The sequence below is a fragment of the Hippopotamus amphibius genome, chromosome 17 (genome assembly GCF_030028045.1).
Source record: "Hippopotamus amphibius kiboko isolate mHipAmp2 chromosome 17, mHipAmp2.hap2, whole genome shotgun sequence".
Lineage (NCBI taxonomy): Eukaryota > Metazoa > Chordata > Mammalia > Artiodactyla > Hippopotamidae > Hippopotamus > Hippopotamus amphibius.
In genome coordinates, this window is record NC_080202.1 from 14,220,828 (window position 1) to 14,246,296 (window position 25,469).

The 25,469-nt window shown below is 44.9% G+C and overlaps 1 protein-coding gene across 1 annotated transcript in view; it reads right to left on the reverse strand.

The window, feature by feature from the left end:
* The window catches only part of NXN (nucleoredoxin), a 145,009-nt gene extending 125,331 nt beyond the window's left edge, over positions 1-19,678 (reverse strand). Inside the window, exon 1 of the mRNA XM_057715918.1 lies at positions 19,175-19,678. Within this exon, the coding sequence (XP_057571901.1) occupies positions 19,175-19,558 (384 nt within the window). The 5' untranslated portion in view covers positions 19,559-19,678. The remainder of the gene's footprint in view (positions 1-19,174) is intronic.
* Positions 19,679-25,469: the final 5,791 nt, after the last annotated feature.

A 25,469-nucleotide genomic window follows, 5' to 3' on the forward strand; every position in this document is an offset into this window, starting at 1 on the left:
CGGAATCCTGCCAACTGTTCGTTCTTTCTTTCAATAACTATTTGTGCCAAATGTGTATTAATCAGATCTACCAAATGTACTAAGTATGAATGACACAGTGATGAAGGACACAAGAAACTGTCCTCAGAAACGTTCTGATCTGGCAGAACAGAACAGTCACCCCCTCCTGACCGATGACCGTGAGCCTCGCACTAGGCTGAGGGCTTTTTATATTACGAGGTATTTCAAACCACCAAGGCAACCCTACAAGTAGGTACTACTATCATTCCCATCTTACAGATGGGGAAACTGAGGTGAGGAAAGAGTAAAATAACTTGCCCAAGGTCTCAAAGGTAGAGAGTAAGGAGAGATGAGTCTGAACCCAGGTCATCCACGAAAGGGGTCAGCCTCTCTGGCTGCTGTCTGATCAGGTCACGGGACTTTCAGTTCTCAGAGCTCCCATTGGCAACCCCAGCCCTATTAGAATCAATACATCAGACATCATCCTATAGACTCTAAATTCGCATATATTGTATATATCATTCATATACATATAGGTATGTCTCATATAGTACGTTGTACCTCCCCAGCTAAATTATAAATGCCTTTGAGAGTCAGAACTTTGTCATTAATTTCTCAGCCTCCTGACACTGCCCGAGGCAAATGAGATACTCAAAAAACACGTGACTCAGAATTCCCTGGAGGTCCAGTGGTTAAAACTCAGTGCTTTCACTGCCGTGGGCCCAGGTTCAATCCCTAGTTGGGGAACTAAGATCCCACAAGCCATGTGGTGCGGCCAAAAAAAATAACAAAAATTAAAATTAATAAAAATAAAAAACAAACATGTGACTGACCGAGGCTGAGCAGTGCCAATACAAAGCAATGAAAAGTGCAAACTTGATTTTTGTAATATGAGTACATATGAAAAGAGAAATCCAGTTTGGGAACATCTTAGTCCCTGTCATCGCTCCCTGTCTCCACACTGTACAGGAGTGGAAAATCCTCAGAGGACTCTCTTTCCCTTTATTTAACAAACAGAAGCCCTTAACCCAGAGTTTCTTCTTTACGATCTAAGGAAGTGTATACAAAACGCATTCCTGTAACCTGGCCCAGAATAAGGTTCTTTAGTTCGACTTTGGCCTCTTTGGTACAAAAAGCATCTGTTTCTTACTATATGGCATGTCTGGAATCCAGAGCTTCTTTCTCATCGCAAGCCCAAACCCCCAAGAGAGGCCACCATCACCTTGCAAACAGACCACTGCAGTCAGCTTCCCAGAGCCTTCACACACAAAACCGCACCTCCAAATCAGCATCACCTACGGTGTATTTTCCTGACCATCTGCCAATGGAACTTTTGTTTTCCTTAGAAAAGGTTAAAATGCTCCCCACTGAGCATGGGAAGCCTCTGCCACTCATCAGTTTTCCAACATGCATCACTCTCTCCATCCCATGCTCACTTTCGAGCTGGATCAAATGAACTTTCTCCTTCTCAGCTTTCCCCCTTCATTCCCACATGGTTATTTATATCCAGAATACCTTTCTTTCTTAATCCATTGGACTATCCTCCCCTTCATTTGAAAAAGTCACTTTCAATTTATTCTTTCCAGAAAACTTTCTTGAAATAGGTGGCTGCAAGCTGATTCTTTCCCCCCATGTTTCTTTGCTTGATAAGAAACAACGAGCAAGGGACTTTCCTGGTGGCACAGTGGTTAAGAATCCGCCTGCCGATGCAGGGCACACGGGTTCGATTCCTGCTCCGGGAAGATCCCACATGCTGCAGAGCAACTAAGCCCATGTGCCACAACTACTGAGCCTGTGCTCTAGAGCCTGTGAGCCACAACTGCTGAGGCCACGTGCTGCAACTACCGAAGCCCACATGCCTAGAGCCCGCGCTCCGCAGCAAGAGAAGCCACCGCAATGAGAAGCCCGAGCACTGTGATGAAGAGTAGCCCCACAACTAGAGAAAGCCTGTGCGCAGCAAGAGACCCAACGCCAAAAATAATTAACTAATTAATTAATTAAAAAAAAAAGAAAACGAGCAAGTTTACCCATCCTTCCGAAAATGCCTCTCCTAACTAGATCCAAAGGGGAGAGGAAAAACCCTGCTCTAAAGCGAAGCATTCAAAAACTGGATGCACACTCTTTCAGGCAGGAGTCTCATTAACTTCTTCACATACAATTAAGTTTTTATTACAAAAGTGATTACATTCAGAACACTTGGAAATCAGTGGCCCACCACCTATAGGCACCACCACCCTAACAAAACAATAAGCAATTTGGAGTATTTACTTCAATCTTTCTTTTTATACAACTGTTTAAACAGTTGAAATCATGGTATCTGTGTAATTTGGGATCTTGCTTTTTTGAATACAATATCTGAAGTATAGCTCTGTGTTCCTGCAAAGGTCATTAAATCATGTTCAACGTGATTCTGAGCTCGGTAATTTACTTAACCCACCCCATGATGAACATTTCGGACATTTCCAATGTCTTACTATTGTATACAGCTTTAAAGAATACCTTTGTGAAGGTAAGTAAGATGATTCATTAGTTTTGTTCTGACACATTGAGTCTGCATTTCCAACTAACTATTCAGAAAATATTCTAAACTGACACTAATTCCCTTTCCATTCTTAAATCAAGGCCCCTTTAAAGGTTCACCAGATCTTTGTAAAGCTTGCTTTTCATAATTTCTATTATCTCTCTATTTAATAAATCTATTTAATTCCTATAGCAACCCTTTGATTTTTCATAAGCAACTTGGCTATATGAATCTACCACCGGATAAGTAATAAGTATTCTCAGCTGCATCATACAGAAAAGAATAAGGAATATTCAGGGGAAAGGGAAAGTGTGTATGTGACTTGGGTAAGAAGACTTTTGGTGCAGTATCTGTACGTTTTTCTCAAAGCAACAGATGCATTTCTATGATGTTGCAGGGGAGTTTTTCTAAGCGGCAGAAATCACATTTCAAACACCTCTTAGGAGCTCACAATCTAAAATAATTCGGCCTTATAAAATGGAGATCCTTCTATAATGAAAATAGTAGTCATAGCCCCTTACTTTATCTATTTCATAACTTTGGATTCTGGAGGTGATGGATTTTCTGAAAGTGCAGCACATTTCAGTAAACAAAAACTTATACTAAACACAAGTTGCCTAATACCAGTTACCACAAAAGGCACAGCATAATACAAGTGGCTGGCCTGGGGAAGCCTTTTGTTCCCGTATAAATCTGAATACTCTTGGAAGGGGAGACTGACAGCCTCAGAAAATGAACCTCTGAATTTATCTAAACAGCAGGGCACAGCAGTGGGAATTTCACAGACCCTGTCTTCTCATTGCTTTATGTTAGTCCTAGAGGGGGCCCCTCTCAGAGCACAGAAAAATGCTTTCAGGGTCTCCTTAGCCCGCTGTACTCAGTGAGCATGTCACGCTAAGTCATCTTCCTTCTGGGGACAGCAGTGGTTTGGGGGGATCCTGTTCCTTGTCTCCATCTTTGCTGGGTTCATTACCAAGGCAGACACGATACCAAGTTATCATAGGGCTATGAAACAACATTTCTAGTCTTTGCCCACCTGGAGACAGAAAAACTAGCACCTGTCAGGGCAGCTAAGAATATGAGCAAGGTCTACGTAAAAGGCTTGCTTTGGGGAATTCCCTGGTGGTCCAATGGTTAGGACTCCATGCTTTCAGTGCAAAGGGTGCGGGTTCAATCTCTGGTCAGGGAACTAACATCCCACAAGCTGCGCAGTGCAGCCTTAAAAAAAAAAAAAAAAGAATTGGTTTAAAAAAAAAAGAAGTATATGTGTGTCTCAGGGTCACATGCACACGTAAATGCTTATATACGTACAAAATACCTTTTTTCCTTTCCTTGAAGTATAGTTGCTGTACAATATTATATAAGTTACAGGTATACAATTCAGTGATTCACAATTTCTAAAGGTTATACTCCATTTATAGTTATTATAAAATATTGGCTATATTCCCCATGTTGTACAATATACCCTTGTAGCTTATTTTATACCTAATAGTTTGTACCTCTTAAACCTCTACCCCTAAATTGCCCCCCCCACTAGTAACCACTAGTTTGTTCTCTGTATCTGAGTCTGCTTCTTTTATTATATTTACCAGTTTGTTGCATTGTTTAGATTCTACATATAAATGATATCATTCAGTATTTGTCTTTGTCTGTTTGACTCCGTTCACTTGGCAGAAAGTCCTACAAGTCCACCCATCTTGCTGCAAATGGCAAAATTTCATTCTTCTTCATGGCTGGGTAATATTTCGTTGTGTGTGTATATGTATATATATAATATATAATGGATATATAATGGATATAATATATAATGGATATATCCACTTATCTGTTGATAGAACCTTAGGTTGCTTCCATATCTTGGCTATTGTGAATAATGCTGCTATGAACACTAGGGTGCGTGTATCTTTTTTAATTAGTGTTTTCCCATTTTTTTTGTGGATATACACCCACGAGCAGAATCGCTGGGTCATAAAGTAGCTCCATTTTTAGTTTCTTGACCAACCTCCATACTGTTTTCCAAAATACCTTTGAAGAGACACACAAGAAACTGATAACTGTGGCTTCAAGGAAGGCAAACTATGGGCCATGAACGAAGTGATGCTTACTTTTCCCTGCATGCCTTTCATTTTATTTGAAATTTTTTCTAACATGTGAAGGGTGAAGGCACTATCTTTTCAAAACATAGAAATGAATTTCAAATGTTAAAATCTGTTGGTGTAAAAAAATATTTAAGCATCTACATTTATATATGTAGTACATAGCTATTCTCTCTTTTTTTGTTTTAATTTGGTTGTGCCAGGTCTTAGTTGCAGCACATGTGTTCCTTAGTTGTGACAGGTGGGCTCCTTAGTTGCGGCTTGAGGGGTCCTTAGTTGTAGTGTGGGCTTCTTAGTTGTGGCATGCAAACTCTTATTTGTGGCATGCATGTGGGATCTAGTTCCCTGATCAGGGATCAAACCCTGCATTGGGAGCACGGAGTCTTAACTACTGCGCCACCAGGGCAGTGCCTACCTATTCTTTTTTTGGAAGAATATATAAGGCACTATTAAGAGTGGTTATCTTTGGAAAGAGAATTATTTTTACAACTAACCAGTGAAACGCTGGCTTTCTCTTGGAAATGTGGAAAAGTTAATAAGTGGAAAAACAGTGCTGAAGTATATGCTGAATAAAGGAATATAAATGGCTTTTTAATGTAAACAACAGTAAAGCCATAACCTGCGCTGGGTGTGCACACAGACAAACAAAGCCCACTCTCCTCGTGAAGGAGCACCATGTCTCGATCCAAGGACCTGGATTCGCCTGGTAACTACTGCCTCTGTGGCCGTATCAAATGAAGAACAGACTCAGATGATCTCAGGAAATAAGTCATTAATTGAGCCTTCAGAGGAAAGCAGCGCTTCAAAAAGTGCTTCAATACTAGACTGTTCCACACCACAGCCCCTGCAAATTAATACCTTCCACAAATCCAAGTGAAACAAAATACGTTCAAGTGGTATTCAGCAGTATTTTACTCTTAAGAACATTTGTAAAAGCTTAATACAATGCATCCAAGGTCTGAAGCCAGCGACCTTCTGCAAATTTAGGCAAGTGACTTCCACCAGGAAAGTGTTTTAGGCATTCAATTCCAATTCATCTTCAAGCCTAACATTTGAAATGTCAGAATTCTTAGGTGCCAAGTTGCAAAGCATATTAGAGAATCACGTGTCATCGTAAATGGGCAAAGACACTTGGGCAAGAAAGCAAACTCATTTTAAAACAAGGTAAATTGTTCAAAATAAATGGGCGAATTCATTCTAAAAAGTCAGATATTAAGAAAAACAAATCTATCCGCACAAGGACACTGGGTTGCCTCGTCGCTAGTTACTGTCTCTTGCTTATTTTGAAACAAAATGCCACACAATTAATTAGCCAGCCAGTCTCATCCTGTCTGCGCCTGAGGGGGAGAAGTGGCATTACGGAAAAGGTTCCCTCAGGCTCTATTAGTACCCTAATGGGACAGTGGGGGGGTGGGGGGGGGTGTTGGATGGGGACAAGGCAGCCGCTATCGCCAGGCAGCCTTCTGAAAGCGCAGGATCTGGGCCTCCTGGACAAATCGAGGGCTCTTAACTACACAGTGACTGTTGGGGGTGTGTGGCCACAGCTATTCCTACAGGGTCCTCCGCAGGAGACAAATCCACGCCTTCCCAGCTGATCTGGCAACTCTTCCCGTAAGGTGTGAATTACATCAGAGGGGGAGAAAATGTGCACATTATATCAGCCAACTGCAACCAATGGATGGAAGGATATCAATTTTCAAAAGGGCAGACAGGGGGAGATTCTGCAAACCACAGGTTGGTGAAGTTGATATCGGCCCTTAAATAAAACCCTACAGGTTTTCACAGTTACTAAACACTTAGGAAAAGAAGTGATCGATTTAGAGGCAAGCATGGGCTCACCAAACGCGAAGCATTTCAGACTATCTTTCCTTGAGAGGGAAACAGCAAATATCTAAGTTAGAGCAAGCTATTTGTTAAGGTCTCCCTGGATAAACATGTCAACCCGATGGAGAAATGTTGGCTGAATAATGATACAATTAGGCAGATTTAGAACTGGCTGGATTTGAAGCTGGTTGAACAACTGACCAACAGACTGCTATTAGGCCAGGGGAAGCCCCTAGCCGTGTGCTCTGGGACTCCATCGCCAGACACAGACAAGGTCTGGAAGGGATCACATAGTTCAAAGCCCAGAAGGGGCTCCGATCATTGTGGATGACCACTCAGGCATAAAAAAAAGATTTCAACAGACTGCAAAAACTCATCAAACCTAAATAAACTGATTCTTAAAAGTGACAGACCCAATATTTGGGACTGTTCACATTTGCTCTGGTATTAAGACTGGTGAAAAAGACTTTGGAGTTTTGTTGACCAAAAGGTCTGTGAATCAACACCATGTGATGTGATTGTCAGAACAGCGAATGTAATCTTAGGCTATGATAATATAAGACTAGATAAAATCTAGAACAAAGGAGGTGCTAAGCTTACCCTTGTGCTTAGTGCAGGCCTCACTGGAGTCTGTGCCATGTTTGGGGACTACTCTTTAAGTGAGATCCTAGACAAACTTGGAGAGAGCTGGGATATGAATGGCCAGGACGGTATGGAAACTGCAATACACAACATCTGAGAAATGGTCAAAGGACCAAGAGAATCTTTCCTTTAAGAGACAGAAGAGTTGTCTGCAGTTCTTTAAAGGCTGGCCAGTCCACTGGGAGAGGATGGCAGATGTCACAATGGGCTTCTCAGGAGATAGCACGCTGTGGTCACTAGACAGGCTCCAGCAGGAGCTGGACAACCACGTGCTGGGTGTGCTGTCGTGGGGCTGGCATAGATGACTCCACTGGGCATCTATAATTCTGCTGGCCCAGCATTCTCATCCCCTCCCTCTAGTAACATACCCTCACTCTCCTTGGTGAGTCCCCCATCTCCTGATGCTCAGTCCACCTGGTTCATGATCCCATACTCTGACTACATGGGTGTGGCTAAGACTCGGGCTTGGCCAATCAGAGTATTAGATACCCTGGCTGTGGTGACTGGTCCTGGGATGAGAGGGTGACCAAGCTGGCCTCCTCCTGCAGGAGTTCTGAGAGAACAGGAAGCAAATCCAGAGCTGCTGGTGGCCCTTACATCACTGAGAGGAACAGCCTGGAGAGGGCAGGGCCCACACAGAAGCAAGCAGAGCAGACAGATGGAGAGGGGAAAGCGGTCCTGAAGACAGCCTCAGAGCCCCCTGTGCCCACAAGGTGATCTACACCTGGACTTCTCAGATACAGGAGGCTAGGACACTTTTGAACCTAGGAGTCAATATTCCACAGACCTAGACAAAGAGGGGAAATACAGCTAACAAAAATTGGGAAAGTGGCAAGGAGGTAAACCCAGAGACAAAGTTTAAATGAAAGGGAATAACAAATAAATAGCCAGGGAGAGGGTAAAAAAGAGTGAGATATAGGTACCAAATGCAATGTGTAGAGCTTATCTGGATTCAAACAAACCAACTGTAAAAAGAAAAAAAAAATCATGAGACAATCAAGGAAATTGAAATACTGGCTGGATTGCCGATTTGAAGGAATTATTAGATTTTTTAAGGTATGATATGATGTTGTGGTTTGGTTTTTTTTTTAAGAGTTACTTAATGAAATGTTTAAGAAGGAAGTGATATGAGGTCTGGGAGTGACTTCAAAGTAACCCAGTGAGGGGTAGGGGAAGCTGGTATCCATGAGTTGATTGTTGTATCTGGGTGCTGGGAGTATGGGGGTTCCCTGTACTCTTTTCCTCACCTGAGTGATGTTTGAAGTTTTCCATCATAAAAAGTTTAAAAATAAATAAATGGCAGGGGGAATAGGCACAGACCAGTATCTCTCCCCTCTCCCCTCCCAGCTCAAAAGTGAAATTAGAATCCACTCAGTAAAACTGAGCATTCAGTTAGTCAAAGAGGTGGTCTAGAATCAAACCCACATGCAAAGACGTGGATGTGTCACCACATCAACAACTGACAGAGGATGATTACAGCCCTAGAAACTGAAGAAAAACCAGACTACACGATAGGCCATTAGAAGCAAAGAGGCAGGTGCCAAAGGTAAAAGGGATACAAAGAAAGAAAAAAGCTGAGAATACTTCCCTCCTATAATCTGAATAACCATTCACAGAAATGGAACGGGGACTTCCCTGGTGGTCCAGCAGTTAAGACTCTGCACTCCCAACACAGGGGGCCCGGGTTCGATCCCTGGTCAGGGAACTAGATCCTGCATGCCACAGCTAGGATTGGGCACAGCCAAATGAATGAAATAAATATTTTTTAATAAATGGAATGGCATAATCAAGCACCTGGGTACCCAGTCCAGTGACACTTACTATGTACCAGGTCCTGCTCGAAACAATTTTCAAATATTAACTCATTTAATCCTTAACAATACAACCCTAAAAAAAAAACAATACAACCCTATAAGGTAGATACTATTATCTCCATTTTACTGACCAGGAACTCAGAGACACACAAGTTAGGTAATTTGCATCAAAGTCACATTGCTAGAGAGTGACGGAGACAGGATTCAAATCCAGGAAACTTGATCCTGAGTTCATACTCTAACTCACTGTGTAACAGATTTTAAATAGCCACTTATAATGGCTTTTTTTTTTAATTCATGCATGTATTCATTCTTTTGACCTTTCCGCTTTTATTAGGGTAAAAATATACATAATAAAACAATTTATCAGGACTTCCCTGGTGGCGCAGTGGTTAAGAATCTACCTGCCAATGCAGGTGACACAGGTTCGATCCCTGGGCCGGGACGATCCCACATGCTGCGGAGCAACTAAGCCCACGGGCCACAACTACTGAGCCTTCATATTGCAACTACTGAAGCCCATGCGCCTAGGGCCTGTGCTCCGCAACAAGAGAAGTCACGGCAATGAGGAGTCCGCGCACCACAACGAAGAGTAGCCCCTGCTTGCTGCAACTAGAGAAAGCCTGTGTGCAGCAACCAAGACCCAATACAGCCAGTAAGTAAATAAATAAATAAATAAATTTATTTATTTTTTAAATAAATAAATAAATAAATTTATTTATTTTTAAATAAATAAATAAAACAATTTACCATTTTAACCATTCTTAAGAGTACAATTCAGGGACATCAACTACATTTCCACTGTTATGCAACCTTCTTCACTATCATAATGGGGTATTTTTGAAAGTCCATGGGTTTAAACACTGTTCTAAGCTGCAGTCAAGCACATGCCCAAGGTGATAAAAGGCTGCCCTCAGACCCACATCCACTGCCATTCAGAGCTCAGAGGGCAACACTGTGATTCTGCCTATTGCACGTTGTTCCGCCCAATCTTTATATTTCACATCAAACCCTAAAAAATGAGTAACAGCTGAGGCAGCTGTGCTGTGAGCCCCAACGATCAAAAGAAAACTGCCTTGACCTGATCACGTATAAGGGGGAAAAAAGGCAGCGTCTTCTGATTTTAAACACTCAATCCATTCATTTCTATCGCCGGGATACTGACCAAAAATGACAAATAAAAAAACTGTAAAAAATCGATTCATCTGGATAAAATTCTCCGAGGGAAATAAACTGGGAAATCCTATCCCTAGAACAGCAAAACTCACCACACCCTATTTTATGACTCCTCAACAACGATCCAAGATAAAAGCATTACTAACTAGAAATATTACTTGAATTTACCTGTAACTGAGGTCTCAAAATCATCTAATGGGGAGTGGGCGATAGATATACTAGAAAGGAATTCTGAACGTTAAGCTTAAATTGTTTTTAGAAAAGGGTTTTCTGAGGTGTAGTTCATACAAAAATCCATTGTGTATCTGGTCCAAGAGTTATATGACCAGCAAGCAGCAGAAAATTTATGTTTGCATTTAATCAAAGATGCCACAGAACAAAAGTTTCCATTACAGGGTTTCACTCCAGAATAACAGCACTCAAGCAACTTTCAATTACTATACTTCTTACTTGTCATAAAGCAGAAAGCACATGTTTGAGATTTCACTGGAAGTTAGAACAGCAGTTTCTGAAAACCTCATAAAAGGGAGGACTGATTTAGTCCTAGGATCTCGGCAGGATACCTGAGTTCAATTTTGTCTCTGAACAAAAGCACGAAAGCAGCCCCAAGGCTTTGCATAGGATGAAGGGGAGTTGGGGGCACTTCACTGGCTGACCTAAAAAAAGCCAAATCATTAAAAGGCCCTTAGAAACCACTGCCACAGAAAGGCAGCAACAGAAAAAGAAGTCCTGGTTCTCCTGCCTTCCTGGCAACAGCAAATGTTTTAAGTGGTTAAACTACCTCTATCTTGGGGAATTCCCTGGTGGCGAGTGGTTAAGAATCCGCCTGCCAATGCAGGGGATTCGGGTTCGAGTCCTAGTCCAGGAAGATCCCACGTGCCGTGGAGCAACGAAGCCCATGCCCCACAACTACGGAGCCTGCGCTCTAGAGCCGATGAGCCACACCTACTGAGCCTGTGTGCCACAATTACTGAAGCCAGTGCACCTAGAGCCAGTGCTCCACAACAAGAGAAGCCACCGCACTGAGAAGCCTGTGCACAGCAGAGTAGCCCCCACTGTCCACAACTACAGAAAGCCTGTGTGCAGCAACGAAGACGCAACACAGCCAATAAATAAATAATTAAATTTATTTAAAAAAAAAACTACCTCTATCTTATTTCAGAGTCTATCATGCATACCTAACCTGAATCCACTCAGAAAGCGATTTGTTGAAAAGAGAAGTTTCAGCTCCCTCCTCTTCCCTGGAGAATGTTTGATGTGCACATTTTTTAAGATCCAATTTCTTGAACAGAAAGGACCGAGTTGGATTTAAGAGAGTTCAGCTGAGTGCTTTCTTCCAACACTGTGACCCTGATCTAATAATTGGTTCTCTTTGCTTCAATTCTCCAACTCAAATATACTTTGAAAAACTAAAATGCTTAATGGCTACTGATGACTAGTTGCTGGAAGACATAATATGCATGTAGTTTGAGTTCCTTGGAAGAAAGATGCTAGAGAAACACAAACTAGTTAGGAAATATAAAAGCATGCAATGACAGGCCTACAGATAGGAGACTGTTTTAACGGACTAAGATTTTTGACGTTTCAAAAATGGAGAGCCAAGTCTTTTTCTATTTTTGAGCACAGAATTACAGGGCAATGGAGTTACACATTCACTTGCTCATGGAAGTGCTCTTGAAAGCACTCATTAAGAAACAAAAACAAACAAAAACAACCACATACTGTGGGTACATACAATTATACAATTCAATTAGGGCCCAACTCTAATATTAAATGTTAAAATCGAGCTAAGTACCAGTGAAAGTGCACATTCTAGCTCACACGATGTGAAAACTACCGTGCTTTCAAGTTACCAATCTAAAAGTCACATGCCTGCTTTCTGTGACATTATCCAATTCTCAGCATCAAAACACTGATCATCTTCCTCTCCCTTTGGTTGGTTTCTGTCCTCAAGGAGCTTACAGTCAAATGAAGAAGACGGAAAAAAAATCTATCACAAAAGGCTAAGTGCTAAGATACCCATATACTCCACCTATGGATGTTTACAAAAGCATCTCACCTAGACAGGAAAGAGACAGGAAAGTTTTTTAGAGCAGAGAGACCAGGACTGCTTTTAGAAAGATCCAAACTCAGCCAGGTGGGAGGAGACAGGACACCGCCCACGTGGGAGAAGAGGCAGAAGAATAGTCTGGGACCACGCTTTAGAGTTTAGACTTGACCCCAGAGGCTACAAAGAACTACTGAAGAATTCTCAAGCAGGAGAATGACCAGATCAAAGTTGTGCTTTTTGAACTTGTCATTCCATTCCAGAAACGGTCCAGAGCAGGAGTGCTTAAGGTGGGTCTGTAGCCCAGTACTTATCCGTCAGGTTTTTTTTGTGGGGGTTTTTTGTGTGTGTGGTTTTGTTTGTTTGTTTGTTTTTAATTGGCTGTGTTGGGTCTTCGTTGCTATGCGCAGGCTTTCTGTAGTTGCGGAGAGTGGGGGCTACTCTTTGCTGTGGTGTGCAGGTTTCTCATTACTGTGGCTTCTCTTGTTGCAAAGCACAGGCTCTAGGCATGCAGGCTTCAGTAGTTGCGGCACATGGACTCAGCAGTTGTGGCTTGCGGGCTCCAGAGCAAAGGCTCAGTTGTTGTGGTGCACAGGCTTAGTTGCTCCACGGCATGTGGGATCTTCCCAGCCCAGGGCTCGAACCCATGTCCCCTGCATTGGCAGGCGGATTCTTAACCACTGCGCCACCAGGGAAGCCCCTCCATCAGTTCTTTGTTACTGGTCCACGACAGGGCAGGTACAGAAATGGAAAGTGAGCACCTAGAATCATTTACAGCAGCTTGACATTCCAGCAACATCCAAGCTTGTGACCAATGGTCTCATCTTGTTGAACAGGACAGAGACCAGTCTGTGTTGTCAGGTCAGTGGGGAGTTGTATGTGGTTCAAGCTGTATAGGAGTCCTGTATAATAGGGCCATGAATGGGTGTGTGACAGATTGGAAATTAACAAAAGGAAACTGATCCTTGACTAGAGACAGTTGGAAAAGCTCCAGTCATGAGAATCAGGGGTGAGCACTGGAAGCAAAGAGCCCACGGAGGAGGCTGCTGTGGTCCAGATGAAATATGAACTCAGGCAGTGATGGCAGGAATGGAGAGAAGGGGTCAGAGTTGAGAGCTGTGAAGGAGATCAAATCAATGAGGCTCAGTGCCTTTTGGATGCGAGGGGTAAAAGAGAATCAAGGATGACTCCTCAGACTCAAGAACTCAGTCACTTTTTAAATAATGGCAAGATGTAAAACAACAGTACATGAGAGCTTCGTGAAAGTCAGGATCAGCAAAAAGCTTCTAAATTCATAGCCATTTTCTTTGAGCTCCTTTGAATAAATATAATGATAAATTAATGAAATACAGAAACCTAAGCACCCCAGTGGTTAACACTGAGCACTGCTGGGAATTCAGAACGTGAAGAAAGAACACATCCTATGCCAAGCTTACACTCTCCCCGTGAAACAAAATCATGCAATAAGGAGCCCAGACTAGTTCAGAATGAGGCAAGCTGGAGCCCTGGGGCCCCAGGTCCTAACAGAAAATAAAGAACCGCCGCCACCCTCCCACCCCCCACTACCCACCCAACTGAGGGACTTGTTCATCCCCCACCCCAGCTGTATACAACACAAAGCCTTCTTTCTCCAATTTGCGCAGATATTAAAACAAGGCCTCAAACCACAAGGAACAGTGATAAAAAGGGGGTGGGGGCAGAGGAAACGGGTAAATGAAATCAATGACCCTAACCTCAAAACCCACTGCTTTCCTCTGTGCTCTGGTTCACATCCCAACCCGTATCAGAAAACAAATCAATCAGCAAGAGCTGTGGACAGCTAGTCCATCAGGCCTGAGCCTCTAACTAGAAGACGAGTATTACACCTTCAAATGGTGACAGGTCTGAACAAACCTATCCTACAACATTCCAGAGCTGGGAAGGGAGGCAGCTCCGTGTTGAGGAGGGTGAGGTTTCTACAGCTCCAGAAACCGGGCACCGTCCCTTTCCCACGCAAAAGGGCAGTAGCAATCCTGCAACCCCCACGCTGCCCAGATTTGAGCAGCCAGGATCAGCAGAAGACACGCCTAATGGCTTTGGCAAACCACAAAAACGATCACCCAGTATGTAATTAATCTCTCTCAAGAAGAGTGCCCCATCATCTGAAAGCTGTTATCCTTTATCACGCCTGGCTTCCCTGATCTGCTGTCTCAGGTTTCACTGGCAAATATAAGTACGAAACTCAGTAAATATCAGTACTATCAGTACTTTAAGGGACGATGTTTGTTATACTCATTTGTTTTTGTTTCATTTTTCAAGATCTTTCTCCTCGATTATAATCTCTTCTAGGGCAGTTCTTTCAACTCCTTGATCATATCCCTTTGTATGCTTATAAAAGTCATTTGTTTGAAAAGTTAAAAATACACCTCATAACAGTTTTGTGATTCTGTAATGTGATATATTCCAAAAGCTCACACTATAAAACAAATTACTAAAGTTCATGGTCATTTACTAACAAGTAACAATTGCTAGCACTTATTCAGCACATACTATATGCCAGGCATGTATATATTACCTTGTGTAATCTTTACAACAATTCTATAAGGTAGGTGCTGTTGTCATCTCCATTTTATAGGTGAGGAACCTGAGGAACAGAGAGGTAGGGTAACTTGCACAAGATCACACAGCTAATAAATGGCTGAGGCAGGATCTAAACTCAGGTGAGAGACAAGAGTCTGTATTTTCAGCCACTACACTAGATAGCTTCATTATGCAGAGAAGAAAAATGAGATTAAAAAAATACATTACAAATAATAGAATGAGGAAAAAAGCCTCTCAAGGAAAATTGCTTTTACTGCTTTAATCAGACTGTTGTTGTTTATTAGAAGGATCCACAGTCCTGTCCTGGAAACATAGTCAACAGAAGGAGCCTATCCTGGCTGGTCCAGGCTCCTTATGCGGAAGGCAGAAAACTCCAACGTTCAAAGCAGTGCCTTTTTGCCACCTTTCACTACCTTAAAAGTGGTCCATCAGTGTTGTAGAAATCATTCTCTTAGTGGCTAGGGTATCTGGATTTGAGGGAGGAAGCACTGGGAGAGATGGAGCTGTAAGACTGTCAGGGTTGGTACCAAATCTCGCCGCATCCAAAGAGCTAAAGGGATTCGGGTGAATTCTAGACCAAGCCTCTGATTTAGTCTGAACCAGAATCACCCAGAGCAAACAACACACACAGGGTACAGGAAGCTACCGCCTCCCCTGGCTGGAGCGGGTGGACCAAAGATCGTAGACCAGAACCCCTGACTCTGATGCTCTCCTGCTCCGATTTTCTTGTCCCCTTCCTGTGGGGCAGGAACCAAGCCGGAGCCCACCAAACCTATCCAGAACAAGACCAGTGGTACTGCGTCCTTGGACGTCAGGGCATGCACCCTGACCAAATGTTTTCCATCAGGCATTCAGCCCAGGCAAAGCTGAGTCCTGTGCCTCTAAGACCAAAACCAGTGCTTTTCCTCTGTGATGCTGAAGCAGATCCCAAAGATCAACTCTCCAGTTTTGACAACTAAGTAACCTATACTAGTCTGAAGGGATAGGTCAAATCCCTGAAGTCCAAATCTTCACCACTTTCTAACTATTCATCACACCTTCTCTCCAGAAATCTGAAAAATGCCTATCAACAAAGCAAAAAACAGGGACTTCCTAGGTGGCACAGTGGTTAAGAATACGCCTGCCAATGCAGGGGACACGGGTTCGATCCCTGCTCTGGGAAGATCCCACGGAGCAACTAAGCCCGTGTGCCACAACTGTTGAGCCTGTGCTCTAGAGCCCATGAGCCACAACTATTGAGCCCATGTGCCACAACTATTGAAGCCCACTCGCCTAGAGCCCGTGCTCCACAACAGAAGCCACCGCAATGAGAAGCCCATGCACCACAACGAAGAGTAGCCCCTACTCTCAGCAACTAGAGTAAGCCTGTGTGCAGCAACGAAGACGCAACTCAGCCCATAAATAAATAAATAAATTTATTAAAACAAAGAAACGAACAAAAAACAAATCTACTTATTAAAACAAATCTAACTGCCTTAACTTCAGGATTATATGTTTCCTGACAACACGGCTCTCATAAAAGCACTCAAAGTTCTATTATCATCTAATTACAATTTCTATACAGCTATTTATATGTGTGTGCTTAGAAGCCAAAAATGAAGCTCCAATTACCTTTGCACCGACCACTAAAGCAAGTAGAAACAGGACAACCTTTCATAAAGAATTTTTTTAAAGATGCTGGAATCCTGTTATTTGGTATGCTCTCACAGTTGCAATCAAGGTGAGAGGAGCCAGGCAAAATGCAGTTTTAACAAATATGGTCATCCCCAGACTTTCTTACTATATAAAGGGGAAATTAATAAAAGAAGAAAAAAAGAAATACCACACGGCATTTTCTTTCCCCACCATAATTTTTCAATTTTCTTTAGAGAAATGCCAGCCAATAACTAATTAGAACCATATCCTTTGTTATCCCAGTGGGAAGTATACGAATGGTTTTTAAGAACAAATGTTAATGAGAACTTAAAAAAATTAGTAATCTGGAACTTTGGTTTCCCTTCAATGTAAAAACAAAATTCTCTCCTTTAATGCTATTTTTATAGTTGGTGAAACATCATGGACAGAGTCCATCAACAAGAAGCTAAGTATCCACCCAGTCAGCACCCTAAACCAGGTGTGCCCTGGGTTTTTCACTACTGTTGTCACAGAATTGGCATCACAAGCTCACAGATTTCTAAGCACCCCAATTTCAAACAAGAGAGTCAAAAACACAAAGTTACAGAAAAGGAATTTGTTTTACATCTCTTTGGTTTCAAGGGAGAAAATAATTTCTTCCAACATGAGTAGATAGCAGTTGTAAATTCCCAGAGTATGTTTTCCATAAGAAACACAGCTGAAGTCTTTTTACCTGGTATATCACCACGAATAAGAATGTTTCTGGGATCAAATCTTGAGTTTCCTATTCACAAACATCTAGGAGCAGAAACTACCTCCTCGAAAACTGGACTTGTTTTAGAGAACAAAGTGAATTATAGAATGTGAGTCAGAAAAACTGAGCAAAAACTAACTTTTTAAGGTGCTAATGTACCATGTGCCAGCAATCTGAACCGTATTTTCAAATGAGGGTCTGCCCTGTGTCATCCAGACTCTCATCCTGGTGGAATTAGCAGGTCCAGGCTGGGCCCACAGACCATGTTTTTTGTGTGCAGAGGGACTGGCCAGAGCATGGTGAACCAGGCATGGCCTATGTCACATCAAATATTCTCCTTTTTGGAAAAAAGCTTTAAGCATTTGCAAGACATATCAATTTGCTACATATTTTCACTACCCAGCAAATTTATTTCCACCACTGGTGGGGGAAAACACAATAGGCCTTAGGTCTGTAACATTTTACCATCATTGTGTGTTTGCAAAAGCTAGAAATCATTTGTATTGCCCAATAAGTACATTATTTTACACAGACTTCGGTCTACAATAGAAACTGGCCATAACAAGGAAAATGTTTCTTGATAAATCACTTTCTGGGCATTATTCCTCCCCAAAAGGATCATAAAAACCACCACCAAGGAAGACAAAGGATTCCCATGTTTTAAAGCAAAAAAGGACTGGCTATTCATATTCATGTATTATATCAAGCATACAAATCAAATATGGGGAAGATCACCTAAAAAGTGGTTAAAATGCCAAGTTTTGCCTCTGTGTGGTTACTGAGCCCGTGTTTTTCCAAGGTTAAATTTACAAACTGTATTTGTTAAACTGTATTTCATACTTTAAATACCAAGTCTGTACCTTACACTGCTTCCATGGATGATTTACTCAAGACATATGAGGTCACAGTATAAGCCTTTTACTCTCTCTAAATCTAAATCATGCTTCTCAACAAGATTCGACGCACATTAAAGAAACACATGGCACGCCCTTACCATCCTCCCAAGAAGAACCTAAACTCCCCCAGAAGAGCCCTTCTCCTGTCCGCTCCACAAACTGAGATTCTCCTCGGGAAAGGAAGGGGCTGGGTTCACAACACTGCATCAGGCATACTAATTAAGCAAGAGCGCTCCAAAAGTTTTTCTGTTTCGATTCATGGCAAAATTTCCTGAATTCGTTTTATTAAAACAGACATCTTCATCCAACAGACACACTCCAAACTCCAAGCTAATTTCAGCAGCGGGGGAGGAGGGGGGATGAGAAGTTGACAGCGAAGTATAAACTTCCCCCAAACCTCGTTCTTCCGGTCAATCTGCACCTATGGGATCGGTCCAGCATTATAATTCGGTGCGAAGACAACACTGGCCCACCAACCAAGCAACTAAGAGCTGCACCGACGGGTCTGGTCCGGTGCCCGGGAGGCATCTGGGGAGGATGGCTGGACAGCCAGACAATGAAAGGCTCCCCAGTGGCCACTAGCTCAGCCAAGGGGAGGGGAGGGGGGCGGAGGGGGAGACGAGCGAGCTTCCTTCTCGCCCAAAGCCACGGTCAGCGGCCGATCCCCCCAAGGCGCCGGGCGGCCTGGCCTCGGCCTCCGGGTCCCCGGCCACGGCGGGCGGGAGCCCCAGGAAAGCAGATTTCCCTCGGAAAGAGAGGAAACTGCCTGGCCGGGGCATTATGGGTAGGGGGCTAGCGCCCTCCCCGCCCCCCCACAGGTATCCGCGGGGAGTCCAGCGCTGAGGGAAGGAAGCGGCCCCTCCCCGCGCCTCTGCCCGGGGGTGGCGGTCACCGAGTCGGGACACCCGAGAGGAGCCACCCCCTACGCGAGGCTCCCAGCACGTGGGGACCAGGCTCCCGACTCCGCGGGACGCGAGTCGGGGTGCCGGGGGCCGAGGGTTTTCAAACTTCCCCAGCGGGCGCGGCCTGGCACCGGCACCGAGAAGCTGCCGCGGGAGCCGCCAGCCGGCGGGCTGCCGGGACGGGGGCGCGGGCAGAGGCAGGGGACGCCGAGGGGCGGGGGGGAGGGGGCGCGGCGAGGACCCGGCTCCGGAGCACGCGCGGGCTGCGCACCCAGGCCGGGGGCGCCGACGAGGCCGGCGCCGCTCACCTTCCTGTGCTTCTCCTTGTAGGGCAGCACCAGCCACGGCATGTCCCGCACGAAGTCCTGCCACTGCCGCTGGTCCTGGTCCGAGGACACGAAGACGATCTCCAGGCGGCGCCGCGGCTCGGGCTCCGCCGCCGCCCCGGCCCCCTGCCCCGGCCCCGGCCCCGGCCCGGCCCCGGCCCCTGGCCCGGCCGCCGCGTCCCCCCGCAGGCGGCCGTAGAAGGCGGCCAGGCTGGCGCTGAGCTGCGCGCAGGGGGCGCTCAGGCTGCAGCCGAAGTAGAGCCCGAGCAGCGAGATGCCGCGGGCAGCCAGCGAGTGCACGTCCACCTCCTCGCCGCCGCCCGTCACCAGCTTCTCGCCCAGCAGCTCCTCCAGGAAGCCCGACATCCTGGCCCACCGCAGCCCGGGCACGCGGGCACCCCGGGCGGGCAGGCGGCGGCGACCCCGCTCCCTCGGTCCGCGCGGCGGGCGGCGGCGGCGGCTGCGGCGGCGGGCACTGGAGAGAGGAGAGCCCCACCCACTGGGCCCGCCCACGCCACGCCCTCAGCCACGCCCACGCCCACGCCCCCTCCGTGGCCGCGCTAGCAGCCGGCACTCCGGCTGCGGCCGAGGGCGCGCGGGGCGCAGGTTCCCGCCGCGTGGCCGAAGGGCTCCGGAGACAACCCTGGCCGGAAAGACGACTCGAGATGCTCCGGTCTGTCGCGAATGCCCGAGGCCTAAGGACAGAAAGCAGAAGGGGCCGCTGAGCCAGCCCTTCCGAGGCTGCAGTCCGCGCGGGGCCGGGCTTGGCCTCGCCCCTCCCTCCATTTCCTCTCCGCTCGCGAAATCCAGACTCTCTCCGGACTTCTCCAAAGATTCCCACAGTCCCCCTTCCCGAGTTCTCTTACCTCTCCTTGTTCCTTCCCCTCCTCCTGTCTCCCTACACACAGCCTAACTCTTTGGCCGTTTCGTACCCCACTGACCTCACAATGCTTCTAGGACTTAACCATCTTCACACAATGATAACTTCATCAGGCTAGGTCCTGCTCGGCACTTTTCTGTATGTTTTGTGTTCTCTACTAAAACTGGAGGACGCCACCTCAAATTTCTCGTGTAGCTTCTGCTCTAGTGCTAGGCACATGGGAAGGGATCCATAAGTACTTGTGGGTTGATCGCAGGTCACGCTGTGGGATTTCAGGCCCCAGGTCGCCGCGGCCATTCCTCACCAGCGAATGGCTCTCTTCCATCTCCACAAATATAGGCAACAGATGCCATGGCATCTCTAAATCGATGCTGGCTGCTTTCCTGAACCGGTTCTGTAGCTTCCATCAAATCTGTTGATAGTTGAGAAAAATTCTAGGGATTTTTTTCCCCCAGCTGGCAAGACGCTACCCTATGCTTAGAGAGAACCTGGATTAAACAGGTGGTCTGTGGCATGTCTTCCGGCCTCCCGACCCTCCCTCTACACACACAATCGAAAAAATAAAATGTACACTATGCCCACCCGCAACACAGGAACAACAGCGTGTGTCAGCTCAGCTGCCAACAGCCCAGTGAAAGGACAGAACGCCCCTCTCACCGCCCTCCACCGGCCCTTTGCAAGTTATTTCTTGGGCATCTACCGTCATCTAGTGGAAAGAGTGAAAAAGAAAACGAGATACTGGCCGCCAAGCAGAATATTTGTATTTTATAGCGGCTTTACACACACACACACACACACAAATCATAGCCTGCTTTACAAGAGTTCATTTAAACCTCAGAATATAACCGCAAGCTTTTGGCACAAGCATAAATCTTCATGCCTAAGGTTCCCAATTTTCTGGGATAGAACAAGGAATTGTACTGGTTTTCAGCTCTGTGAAATGTTACCACATAAACCAGTGAAAGAGGTGGAGGTGGATGCCACTAGTGGATTGGCAATCTCTCAAAATGATATCCACCTTCTTAGTATCCACCTAACACTGCTGCTTGTTTCACAAGCAGGATCTTTGGATTGAGGGATGCCTTTAGGCAGGCAAAAACCCTATGATAAAGGCAAATTCTGAGTTCATTTCCAGTGTCATGCCAAAATTCTGTGCGACTGCAGGGACACTATTATCATCCACACATGGAAAGCATCACTCTTTAGTGAAAACATGTAAAAGCTATTAACATCGCAGACGTTAAGTTGTTAGATATCTTTTAAAATACTGAAAGTGGGTTAAAATGTTTTACTTTCTCATCCAAATCATATTTGAAATACCCGTGGGTGGGTTACATCAGGCACCATCCAAAGCATGTGAGACAGATAGATTCCTACACCCTGACGTTTTCGAATGAACGCTGAAGAGATGAAAGAGGAACATAAGCATCCTATGGAAGCCGAGGGACAAAGTATTTGGTGTGGAGGGAGGTGAGGAGGCAATCTGGGGGATTGCAAATTTGGGGAAATAGTGAAGTCATTATTAGAGTCCTTAACTTTGGTATACTAGGTGAAGTCTGTATAAAGAGGTGGTTTGTTCAGCATTTTCCTTTTATTATTTTACAGGAAAGCACTTTCCACTGGAGTGTGTCCAAACCAGCATCTGGCACCTGGGAAAGTGAGAGTTTGAACATACTGTGCATGAAATATAAATAAAATTTAGAGAATTGTTGGTGCAGCAGGCCTTGGTTAGATGCCAAGTATTGCAGCTGCCTTTTAAAGGGGTGTGGAAAGAGGGGATTTGCAATGGAAATGATTCCAAAATCATAGTTCTAGTGGGTGTTTGTTATAAGAAGAAGCCTGAGGAGACTCACTGGGCTTCCTGTAAAGAATAGACAACATCCTTTGGCTTATGGAAAGCACTCTCTCTGAGTATGCGGTTCAAGAGACCACTTAAAGAAAATGTCCCTACTGGTATTTAGCTAGTTATGTTACATGAATTGACCGGCTATTCTGCAAATTATTATTGTTTTACTATATGTGTTAAGGAACCACAACGTTTGCCTGACATTTACAGCACTTATACCTTACAGTTTTCCTTTTGGGAAACTGCATGCTAAGGCATGTGATGTCATACAAAACATGCGCAGAACAAATACATATTTGTCACCTTTAAGATTCACAAATCGCATTGCTTGGTCTTCAGCTATAGTAGCATACACGCACCAAGATGTCCGTGGACAGGGACTTCCCTGGTGGCGCAGTGGTTAAGAATCCGCCTGCCAATGCAGGGGACAGGGGTTTGAGCCCTGGTCCAGGAAGATCCCACATGTGGCAGAGCAACTAAGCCCGTGAGCCACAACTACTGAGCTCACACGCTGCAACTAATGAAGCCTGCACGCCTAGAGCCCATGCTTTGCAACACGAGAAGCCACTGCAATGAGAAGCCCCTGCACCACAATGAAGAGTAGCCCCTGGTCGCCACAACTAGATAAAGCCTGCATGCAGCAATGAAGACCCAACACAGCCAATAAATAAATAAATAATAAAATAAATCTTAAAAAAAAAAAGATGCATGTGGACAGATAGTTATTGATACACTGGTGAAATCAGAAAAAGACTGGAAAACTGGAAAGAGCCTAATTATGTATCACTGAAGAGGATTAAAGGATGGGTGTATTCATCACTTGGAATACAATCTAGTCACTGAAAAGAATTAAGATTTCTGTGTACATGGTATCAGTCTGTGTTCTCCAGAGAAAGAGAACCAGTATATAAAGAGATTTGCTACAAGGAATTGGTTCACATCATTATGGAGGCTGAGAAGTTCCAAGATCTGCAGTGAGCCAGCTAGAGACCCAGGAGAACTGATGATATAGTTAGTTCCAGTCCAAGTTCAAAGGCTGGAGAATCAGGAGAGTCAGTGGTGTAAGTTGTACTCCATACTGTGTCCAAAGGCAGGAGAAGACCTATGTCCCAGCTTGAAGACAGGCAGAGAGAGTGAATTCTCCTTTACTTTTTGTTCTGTTCAAGCCTTCAACTGATTGGATGAGGCCCACCCACATTGGGAAGGCAATCTGCTTTACTCAGTCTACTGTTTCACATGATAATCTCATCCAGAAACACGCTCACAGACACACCCAGCATACTGTTTAACCAAATATCTGGGTACTCCACGCCCCAGTCAATTTGACACATAAATTAACTATCACAAATCTACCCCTTGTCAACTTGGCACCATGCATCTCCCTAAACCATATTTACTCTCTAAATAAAGATAATAACAAGATCATAATCCCACTCAATGTCATACAAGTATCCTGTAAACAACCAAAAATGCACTAACTCCTTCCCCATAAGAGACAGTAAAGTCTTTGAGGACGTTTACTCACCTTGGCATCCCATAACTTAAATATGATGATGTAAAATTAACAATATTTAAATACTACAATATAAAGTCAATACATTTTGTTACTTTATAAGAAAATAAGAGAGAAAAGAAACAAAGATATTTGCCAAATACATACAGACACACACACACACACACACACACACGCACGCATTCATAACAAGGAGGAAATACTCATGACAATTACAGCCCTCATTTCTATAACTGGTCATGTGATCATAGCTGGTATTTATAACCACCTTCTTATACTACGCTTTTTGTATTTCCTTTGCCTTCAGCAAGCACCTGAGCTGGTCATGGTTCTTGAGTGACTCAAACCCTCATTCTTGAAGGGTCTAGGCCATTAGTAGTCCTGCCAGGACTAGATTATTGCAGTTTTCCTCTGACCTTAATTACAGCGTACGGTAACTAAGATGCCCGAAGGGATCTCCCACATTGCAGGCATGCTCTTCCTTACCCTCACCGTTTACTAGTGGTCCAATTTCCCCTTGGTCGTCAGGATCAACCATCCCACCCAACACAGTAACTCCCTTATTTGCCTGTTGACTCAGAATCATGAGACATCCAAGGGGGCCAGGCAGCAGTCTTAATTTCCAGTGCAATGAAAGCATTGTTGTTTCTCCTGGTGGAAGCACTCCTCCCTTTGGAACTAAGACCTCTAGGCCAGCAGAGCATAACACTGTGGGAACAAGAGGCAAAAATTTTGCGAGGGGGTCACTAGGGGTAATAATGATTGGTGCCCCTCCCATTTCCACCTCTTTTTTTTTTTTAAGCTGGTTCCCTCTCTTCATTTTTAATTTGCTATTTATTTATTTATTTTGGCTGCATCAGGTCTTCACTGCTGCACGCGCACTTTCTCTAGTTGCTGTGAGCGGGGCTACTCTTTGCTGCGGTGTGCGGGCTTCTCATTGAGGTGGCTTCGCTTGTTGCAGAGCACGGATTCTAGGTGCACGGGCTTCAGTAGTTGCAGCATGCAAGCTCAGTAGTTGTGGCTCACAGACTCTAGAGCACAGGCTCAGTAGTTGTGGTGCATGGGCCTCGTTGCTCCACAGTGTGTGGGATCTTCCCGGACCAGGGCTCAAACCTCTGTCCCCTGCATTGGCATGTGGATTCTTAACCACTGCGCCACCAGGGAAGTCCCCATTTCCACCTCTTGATTCCTGGCCCAATGACTCCTGACTATGGGAGAAACAGCATCATATACTGGACGCTAATCCTGAGATACACAGCCTTCTAGAGAACCTCATCCTGGCCCTCCAGGGTATTGCCACCTAACTGGTGCTGTAAACTGAATCTTCAAAAGGCCACTCTACCACTCCAGCAAACCAGCTGCTTCAGAATGGTAAGGAACATGGTAAGACCAGTGAATTCCACGAGCACGTAACTTACTTGTGCCTTCAGGGCCTGCGTGGACCCAATCACGTATATTCTACGTCCACTTGATGATGGAGTGTCCCTGTGCACGCCCAGCTTTATGGCCTGGTGGGTCAGATAACACTCAGTTCCTGATGGACAGCTCAGGTAGCATGGTAACTGATGCATGGTGGCCCAAGTGTTCAGCCTCTATGAAGACCCAGTAGCAGGCCGCATGTTGTTTCTCCAAAGGAAAGCAGTTTTCCACAGAGCATGGCAGGCTTCACACAGAGGGGCTGCCAAAGGCTCCAAATAGCATCCCTATCTGCCACTGACCTACCTCAAGCACCACTGGATCAGATGAGTCATATGGCCCAAGGGACAGGGCAGCTTGTACAGCAGCCTGGACCTTCCGCAGAGTCTTCCCTTGTTCTGGGATCCACTCAAAACCAGCAAATTTTGTGGTCACTCAATAAACAGGCCAGAGTAACACACCCAAATGAGGAATATACTGCCTCCAAACACCTGAGCACACAGTGGCCTAGTCAGATTCACACATAACATTAACCATAACATACACTGATATGAAATATCTCTAAGATGTAGCACAAGAGAAAGTAAGGTGCAGAGTAGGTGGGAAATACTAAGCTACCACG